Consider the following 10,155-nt stretch of genomic DNA (forward strand, 5'->3'; position numbering starts at 1 on the left):
AATTCGGCTTCGCAAGTAGAGAAAGGTACGCCAAACTTTATTTTAATACCGTTTAATATAGAGAGTTGTCCCGTGGTTTAAAAAGAACTTTTAAGAATGTTTATTATAAACTTGATGGATAGTCCTAATAATAAATTACCACAACTACTATTAAAGAATCCTAAATATAAAGCACCTCCACTGGAAAGGGCGGGTATTTAAAAAATATAATGTGAAAATTATACAGATAAACCTTGTATTAACTCAACAAAATTTTAATAAAGATCATTCAAATGTTAAATTAGTAATTTAAAATTAACCAAACCATTCTCAAATTACAGATATTAGATGCATATGAGAGTGTCAAAATAAATAAATTTAAAGATAATATGAACAGAAGTAATGGTCCAGTTCTAATTTCTTCTTGTGAAGCACTACTCTTGAAAAGATAGCAAATGAAAAAGTCATTTTACCTCATATGTAAATTGTATTTTCTATCACTTTTCAGATATCGTTTAAGTCGAAATCTTGTTTTTGACAGATTATTGACATTGCTGTAAATCCAGCCTAGAGCCTAGGTTTTCGAAAAAAAATACTAAAAAAGGATGCAAGAACTTTAATACATATTTTTCTAATATATTGTTATATTTATATTATAATACATATACGGTGTCTATATTAGTATATTAGTCCATGTTATTCATATTATCTCCATTTGTCGATGTATCCGAATTCTTGCTTTCCAAATAATGTTTCCTGTAATCACCTGTCGGGTCATACTTCTCCTGTAACGGTGTCCAGTAGTCCGGCTTATTATCGATAAGGTAGGCAATCATAATTTCCGATTTTTCTTTTTGTTTCTCGCTGCATTTGCTGCAACCGCTAGTAATTGCATCAGGCATATTTTCTAAAAAATATAAATAAAAATTTTGACCTTGTAATAAGCTGACATTCTTAAATACATACATAGTTTTTAAATAAACTTTGGTTTGGTTTGGTTGTGATAAAACTGTATTAAAACTTTTTCTATACGAGTAAAATATACTTTAAAATATCATTGCCTTGCTGGTATAGGATTTCGATGTATGTACTATTAGTGGGGGATAAAAAAACAAGGATTTTGGAATTTACTCAAGCGCAGCAGAATAATACAAGGGGAAAACCTTGCACCCTGTTAAATATCCCCATCATACATGAACCTTTTATACAGGCCCGTGCATGTATACAGGGTGGTACGAACTGTATTCCAGAAACTTCGCATATTCTCCAATTAAAAATAAGTAAAAAAGTTTGTATGAATGTATGTTCTAAAATGCTTAGTTTTGGAGATACAGGGTTCGTATAAATTTATGTCCCGAAATGGCTTCGTTTCATTTTTATTTCGGGTTTTTCCAAATAATTTCTGAAGTAACGTCAATATTTGGATGAAAATTGGTGTTTGGGAGTTTTTTGACATGAGAAATTTGATTTTGATGTCAATATGACTCCTACTTGTAGAGGGCGCCACCTACATATTTTTAACTGGTTTGAAGAGTAATAACTTTTCGTCTGTACGTGTATAAAACTACTGAGTAAAAAAATATACATTTAAAATATTTTTTACGTAAAAAAGGTCTTCTGGTAAAAATCGCTACGAGTAGTGGTTTTCGAGATATTTAGAATCTAAATTCTCAATATCTGTCATCATAGACATAAATTAAATATGTTGACTAAATAGTTATTAGTTTGAAATCATAAATTTGAAATGACTTTGTGTTAAAAGGTCAACAGAAACTGTTTTATCATAATTTTTTCGAAGAAAAATGTATGATTAATTTAAATAAATAAAAAGTTCCCAAATTTATCATTTCAGTCAAATAACTATCTCAACATGCTTATTTTTTTGTCAATAATGACATGTATTGATTACTTCCATTCTAAATATCTTGAGACCAAGAGACATTTTTTACGTAAAAAATCACGGTAATGTATATTTTTTTCACTCAGTAGTTTTCTACAGGTACGTACGAAAAGTTACTACTCTTCAGAACAGTTAAAACCACATGTAGGTGGCTCCCCCTACAAATAGGAGTCATATTGACACTAAAATCAAATTTCTCGTATCAAAAACCTTCCAGACGCCAATTTTTATCCAAATATTAACATAATTTTAGAAATTATTTGGAAAAAATCGAAATAAAAATGAAACTTTTACACCCTGTATCCCCGAAACTAAGCAATTTAGAACATACATTTATACGAACTTATTTACATGTTTTTATCGGCAGAATATGCTGCCGAAGTTTCCGGAATACAGTTTGGACCACCCTGTATAGACCAGGGTGATCAGAGTTGTAAAAAAAAGATCATTAGAAAAACTAATCAGATTAAAGCTAGGTGAGTTAATTACATGCAGAAAAGTGTGCATTTTTCTGGAAAATATTTATACTAAAATTTATGTAGGGGTGGAGGTTGTTTTCATCCTTTCCGTACCTTTTCTTGATTTTTGTGAAAGCCAAATGTTAAAGCACTTAGCAAAACATTGGCACCCAAAATCTCATTCAAACCCTAATAACGGTTCTTAAAATATCTGAAAAAATGTGTTTATTTTCTTAAAGTTTGATGCCCTCTAGCGGACAAACGAAGCACTTTTGTATAGAGGCAAATTGTATCCAATGAACTTATTTTGATTCCAAAAATACGTAGTAGTTCCATGTCTACGGAATATTGGGACACCCTGTATAAAACGGTTGTAAATTCACAATCACTTTGATTCCCTTGAGAATATTTTTATTTGGTACCATAGACTTAAAATAAAATATAGGCTACACTATTTACATCTCAACGCGGACAAACAACCTTTTTTGTACACATGTTTACTTCTGGGTACAGTCGATCGAGCCTTCCTCATCCAGCCTATGTTGTCACGTCTTTAATATTATCAATATTTTTTTTCTTGTTATACACATATATTGAGATATTAATACTACAGTTTAATAAAGTAGGTTTTAATATTCCATAGATGTATTAAATAGTCCTTATACTACTAAATTATAAGTCGGATACTGTTTAATAAGGATAAGTTCTTTACAATATGACAACACCGATTAGAGGCGAGGGAGCCTATTCATTCATTTATTACCTTGTAGTACGTATCGCACGTGTGCGGTAAAGCTTTGTTGCCGCTATCTCCCCGGCTGTATTAACGCATTTTCTTAGCTTGTAGTCCTTAAGTGTTTATTTTATTGACTTTTTCTGTTCAAAAACTATAAAATATGGTTCGCCAGTGCCAAATTTGCAAAGAAATTTGACTTAAATAATCCATTTAAGTCTTGAAACGACTTTTGACCGGTAGGCAACTCTCAATTTACCCATTGGGAGTCAGTGGCGTTGTTGTAGAAAGGCGCTTATTTAGATAATATTTTAGTAAAATGTAAAATCTGATTTTTTTCTTTTACATTACTTTATTTGCTTACTTACATTGTAAGAAAATCGTAATTATAACCCTGTTAATAATTAATAATGTTTTTATTAAAAATATATTCCGGTTTATTCTAAAATTATCTTCAGAATCTAAAATAACATACAAGAATTTTAAAATGATATTACATTATGAAACAATATTTTTAATATACCGGGTCGTCTCAAAGTGGCTCACCCTATAACTTTTTTTTTTTTTCAGATAAAAAAAACAGATTTGTATGTTAGTAGGTATATGACATAAATTAGGATTTATTGACGTATTCAATTGTTTTGGTCTCTTCCTGTTTCACCGAAATGATTACATCTTTTGATTTTTAAAGGCACCCTCGGTATATTGCTACTTTATTCGATAAAAAATGACACTCTGAATAGAATGACATATCATATGTCAACTTTTGACATTGTCGCTTAAAAACATATCCTATTTTAAATTTCAATCCAGTTTTTTTCAATCCACTAAGTTTTAATCAAGGAGCCTTGGAAAAATAGTTTTGATCGTCTAATAGGTTTCGTGTCTTGTCTAGGCCGGTTAAAAGATCTACAAATCGTATTTTTAATCATACATATGTCAATTTTTTCAAATGGAACAAGGGTGACACATTAGCATATTTGAAAAAAGCATTTTTTATGAATATATTGATACCACACACTTGGTATTTCGAGTCAAATTGTCGTTATGAACCGCGTGTTACAATTACAATTAAACCATATGCGAAAATGTCAAAAGTTGACATATGGTATATCATTCTATTCAGAGTGTCATTTTCTATCGAATAAAGTAGAAATATACCGAGGGTGCCGTTTAAAAATTAAAAGTTATAGTCATTTCCGGTGAAACAGGAAGTGACCAAAAACAATTGAAGGCGTCAATCAATCCTAATTTATTTCATATACTAACATACTAAATCTTGTTTTTTTATTTGAAAATATAAAAAAAAATTATGGAGATGAGCCACTTTTGAGACGCACCCGGTATAATAAAGACAGTACCGAGTTAAATAAATGTAGTTTTTATTTTCTCCACTTCCTATCACCTTCCTTGCTTTAATGGAACAGATTTATGTTTTCTCTAATTTACATAATAAGACATCACTTAACCAGAAAAAAAATTACAACAATCATATTTTTTTTCTTCTCTCCCTGTCGCCGATTCTATTATATCTGTGGAATAGATCCTGTTTTTATTAATATTAGGGGTTGTAAATGTTTGACTAAAATTAATAATTTATTATTAATTTCAAAAATTACCTAATTTCGATTATAAAATTTCTTCTATAACGTGTATTTTATTATTTTTATTCTTTTTGGACTCTAAATTGTTTTTTCTAAACTTTTATTTAAAAAACCTCTCCTAAATCTTAATAAAATATAAAAAAGTTTAAATACGATATATTTTTAATTTAATTATAGCTTCATTAAAATAAAAAAATTACCCGGCTATGATACGGAGAGTTCAGGTGTACTTGAGAAACGTCAGACAGTGTTGTGTTTCTCGGCAGAGTCGTCAGGGAACGACCGTTACGACAGAGACAACCTATCTATCGCTCACACACAACAATAACAAGACAGCGTCTGACCGCATGTTCCAGCTATTTATGAATGAGATGCTCAGTCTATATTTTATTTTAAGTCTATGTTTGGTACATATTTGACAATAAAATATTTGATTTTCAACTAGAATTTTGAATATTAAACCCATGTTTAAATTTCAATAAATCGTTTGATGTGTTTAAAATTTACGAAACATTGCATGCGATTTCACTTCATTAAAGTCATTAACGGCCGGTATTACTGTTAAGTGACTACAATTATATTATTTTGTAAAACTCTAATTATTTTACAATTAAAGGTACAAAAGTTCATCAACATGATTACTTCAGTATTTCTAAAATTAATCGAATTATAAACCAGTATGACATATTTTTTAAAGAAATCTTAATCGATATATAATATACAGGGTGAGTGTTAACTAATTGCACATATTTTTAGGGCTGGTATATCTCGAAGAAATATATTTTCTCTTTGCCGTTTTTCAAATAAGTTCAAAATGTCGACGAATTATTTTACTTTGAAAATTAATAACAATTACTTCTTTCGTAAATAACAATTCAAACTCTAACAAAATCCAAATAAAGATATTTAAAATATCTTTTAAAAAAGATTTTAAACATATATTTATTTAAAAAAATCATTAATTGAAATATTTAAATCTATTTTACTATACATTTATTATTTCTATTTTATTATATATAAATTTTGAATAAATATTTACAAAATGGCTACTGAGGTTATACTAATTGCATATCAAATAAAATATGTTTAGAATGTAACGTAGTCATTAGTGATGAGAGATAAAATTAGTAATTTTTTTATTTGTAACTTTTAAAGTTATTTTTCTAAAATTTATACTTGCCTTCACCAGTTTGTCAAGAAATATTAAAAGTACTATCTGTAACAGTGATTGGCAGTGGGTAAATACCCAATGGGTATAATAAAAAAACTTGGGTATATACCACGTATATACCCATTGAGAGTTTCGTCGAGGAACCCCCTTGTAAAATTTAATTATTCACCTGATCTAAATTGAACTGTCTGCGTTGTGCTGTGTATTTTCGATACAATTAACCCAAGTAGCATTTGCACGACTTGCGACCACATGTTTACTAAACACAACGTTGGATTAGTTAAAAAAAAATAGTTAGTTCCGTACCTTGGGTAGTAAAATAAATGTAAACGTTGTTGTAACGTTGTGCCGACGTTGAACTAGTACCGTATGATCGAAAAAAAACAGCGTCCAGTTGGCTTGGAAATGACGATCGATGACATTTCCCATATAATTTTACATATAAAATGACAGCGATCTTCATTTCATAGCCATCGTTGACGCCGTTTTTATTCGATCATACGGTACTACAACAAAGTAAACGCTTCTGCGACGTCGAATAAACGTTGTCTTGTAACCTTTTTTGTTTAAGTGATCTTTAGGTGATTCGGACAACGTAGTTACAATGTTGGGCAATAAAGAGTTTTCCGACGTCACTTTCAGGACCTATTCCAACGTTATGCAAACGTCGTCTGTTTTACTAATTCCAACGTTCTTTAGATTTCCTTATTCTTACGTTGGCAGGACGTCGAGCCACTACCTTTTTGCAACTGTATTGAACCATAACCTTAAATCTTAAATTTTCACTTCATTGTTCTGTATATAAAATTTTCAGTGCTGTTTTTGTTTTTATAAAAAAAAACTTAATTAAAACGGGACGTAAGAAAGGCACATATAAAACTAACACTCGCTCGTTTATTTAGAATATAGAGGGCGGCACAATATAGATGGCGGCACTCTAGGATGACTAAATTAGGCAATCTTGCGACTAGTATACTACCTGTTAAGGCTGAACTGCGACTTTATTAGTCCAGGTATGCGACTACTCGAACTACTCCATCTTAATCTCCAAAACAACAAAGTGAAAGCCGCCATGTTCTTGAATAAGAAAATGTTTCGTTCCTAAAATAGCTATTCCTGCTTTTTGGATACATTAACTTGAAATATTTGACCCTAAACAACACGCGGAAACTATTTTTTTCGACTGCGAATAAATTATTCTCATTTTACTAAAAAAAAATTCAAGAAATTTTTTAAAACTTCTTTAATTTTAAGGCCCATTAGTATTTTTCAAAGTAGAAACAATACATTTATCAATAAAGTTGTTTGCGTTTAAGTTTTTTGCCTTGGGTAACGAGTTACAGAGTTGGTTAAAGTGTTTCAATAATTATGATCTTCAAACATCCTCCACACTTAAATACTCTTGTTTTGTTTTCCTTTACTGTCATCTGGCATATGTCTCTAACTAAATCAGACTAGGGTTGGCACGAGGTTGTGCCGACGTTGCGCCCCGACGCGACGTTTGGTCGCGTGACACAACGTTGTCTCGACGCGACGTCCAAATGCTGCTTGGGAAGCTATTGTGCTATCGTCCAATCTTTGTGGGATAAGATAAGAAAAAACAACAAATTGTTTGGTTTGGCTACCGGGTATATTGTATATACCCAAAATTAATGTACCCTGTATTTATTATACCCATTGGGTACATACCGGATGCAAAACATCGGGTATTTTTACCCAAATTTCAATACACCGGGTGTTTTGCTATCTCTATTCGTTAGACAGACTTTGCCTACATGTCGTTGTCAATAATATATACCACAAACTAACTTAGTCTGTGAATATATCCCGTAACAAAAAATTACTAAGCTTAGCTTATACTGTATGATCGAAAAAAAAGGCGTCAGCGATGGCTATAAATGCAGATCGGTGTCGTTTTATATACAAAATTATAAATTATATGGAAAATGTCATCAATGTTACTGAACGCCGTTTTTTTTTATCATTCGGTAGTATATGTATGTATTAAATAAAATCACAAACTATAGTCTAGTGATAAAATATATTTGGAATTTAACGTAGTGATATTTTTTTGAAGAATATGAATATTTTTAAGATTATTTATATAACATTCGCCAATTTGTCAAGAAACATGAAAGGTACTGTCGCATATCGGTACAAGTTTCAAAAATAGTTTTTTTTAATAAATATGATTTTTATGTAACTTACGTTTTAGTTCCATGCCATCCGATGTACAGGGTCCTTGATCCAAAAGACAATTCACATAATTCTTCAAAAGTCTCTCGTTATTTAGTACTTCCAAAATGTCAACATTGTCGTACTTTGTCGTATATGTAGCAGTTTCAATGGCAACTGAATAATTGACACCATAAAGACTGATTGACACCAATAATACTGCAAATCCCTAAAGCAAAAATAAAGTATAATATATTATTATTAATTCCTTAAAGAAATTTGTTGATAAGTACCACAGATAGTACCATAAGTATCTTTGGTTGCCTAAAGTATTACCTTAATAATTTTTAGTATATTTTTTCTATCCAATAAATAAAGAATCTTTTTTATTCATTATTATTTGTAACTAAATATTCATACCAATTGTTCAAGAATATAAGTAATGAATTTTTGATGTTTAAAAAAATAAAAAAGTTTTGGGCTCGTCCGGGATTTGAACCCGGGACCTCCCGCACCCTAAGCGGAAATCATACCCCTAGACCAACGAGCCATGTATAACAAAACAATATTCATCGTATATAACATTAGATTATAAATAACTATATCTTTACACAGAGAAATTCCGAAGAACTTTTACCAGATAAATATTGGATGCGATTTCTTAGATAATTCAAAAATATGGAGTTGAGTATAATCGTTGTATAATGTAAAAATAATTAAATGTTCTGATCTGGTAAAAAAAAACAAAAGCATATTTTTCAAGCACCATCAGCACTACAATCAAAAATACAAAACTTTTGAATAACTTACCAACATGGTAATAACTTCAGCTAAAAAAGTTATAAACTAAATATTATATGAAGACGATACAACTTTTTATATCTATAACAAATTGTTTGGGTAAATTAAATGCATTATTCAATTTTCTCCATTGCTAAACCAATAACAAGCAAATTTCTTGCACGAAAGATTTATATAAACACTATAATAGTTTTTAATCATTTCATAAATATGTACCTAAATAACAATACCGTATGAGCGGAAAAAAAACGGCGTCAAAGACACGGCTGCGAAGACATTCGATGATAATTTTGGTGCGGTCATTCTCTAAATATCGTTTACTAAAAATTGACATAAAACTTGTCAAAAATTAACACTAATTATAGAAAAATTAAAAGAAGATAGAACGTTTTCAGACACGCAAATCTATTTCTAAAAAAATATTTTTTCTCCAATTTTAGACTACACCATTTAAAAATCACTTTTACTCAATATAAAAATAAATTACAACCTTCTTAAGACCAACTAGCAGTGTGCGCCATTAAAAAATACGTACAGGCCACTGACGCGACGTCTAGGGCTTGACCTCGCCAAAATTATCGTCGATTTTCATTCCCCAGCCGTCTTTGACGCCGTTTTTTTTATGGTGTATAAGTGTCTCAGAATTTAGGATTTGAAATTTTTCTTTATTTTTTTGTTTCAGGTTGTACAAAAATTTTTATTCTTGATAAATGTCTCACATCCTCATAAACTCCAAATAAACTAGTAGATATTAAAGTATTTCACTTCATATACGGGGAAGATTTAAAAATATAGAATATTAGCTCAAGAATATCGATGCTATAGGACAATTATTGGCGTTTGACAGAAAGAATGTTGAAGAATAAAAATTTCTGGGAAACCTTTAAAGTAAAAAAAAAATTCATATGTGTTCAGTATTCTTGGACACACTGTACCTCCTGCATTATGAGATGAGACAAGTTAACTAAATTAAATTTAAAAAAAAGGAAATTATAGTAGATATAATAATACTAATAATGTACTTATTAAACCGACAATAATAAATTATTGAGTTCTGATGCGTTAAATTTGTTGATTTGTACAGGGTGTCCCATTTTGGTTGAAATCATACGGTATCTCCGTTATTAGTGAAGATAGAAGGGTGCGGTTTGCACAAACCTGTCTCACTTTTTTGTCAAACGGAAGATGCCGTAAACAAAATTTTCATAGCCCTCTTCGTTTCCGAGCTACAGGGTCTTTTTGAAAGTTTTGCAATTTGGGACACCCCCTGTATCTCTGTTATTGTTAAAGCTATCGAGAAGGTGAAAACTGTTTATTCTAGAACTTTTTACGTA

General features: G+C 30.4%; 1 protein-coding gene and 1 non-coding gene across 2 annotated transcripts; both read right to left on the bottom strand.

Moving 5' to 3' along the window:
- Positions 1-588: 588 nt before the first annotated feature.
- On the bottom strand, positions 589-8,915 carry LOC115877659 (ejaculatory bulb-specific protein 3-like). Its single transcript, XM_030893921.1, has 3 exons — positions 8,831-8,915; positions 8,054-8,249; positions 589-886 (listed from the first exon to the last, which is right to left on the bottom strand). Exons 1-3 carry the CDS (start codon positions 8,834-8,836, stop codon positions 666-668), a joined length of 423 nt encoding a protein of 140 aa, XP_030749781.1. The 5' UTR covers positions 8,837-8,915; the 3' UTR covers positions 589-665.
- On the bottom strand, positions 8,499-8,570 carry Trnap-agg. Its single transcript has one exon. It is a non-coding gene; the product is annotated as a tRNA-Pro (tRNA).
- Positions 8,916-10,155: the final 1,240 nt, after the last annotated feature.

This window comes from Sitophilus oryzae, unplaced genomic scaffold, assembly GCF_002938485.1.
Source record: "Sitophilus oryzae breed Bouriz unplaced genomic scaffold, Soryzae_2.0 scaffold_1496_pilon_pilon, whole genome shotgun sequence".
Lineage (NCBI taxonomy): Eukaryota > Metazoa > Arthropoda > Insecta > Coleoptera > Curculionidae > Sitophilus > Sitophilus oryzae.

Coding starts and splice junctions, on each gene's coding strand:
- LOC115877659 (XM_030893921.1), bottom strand. Junction 887..8,053: donor GGATGGCATGGAACTAAAAC/GTAAGTTACATA, acceptor TATATTTTTTAG/AAAATATGCCTGATGCAATT.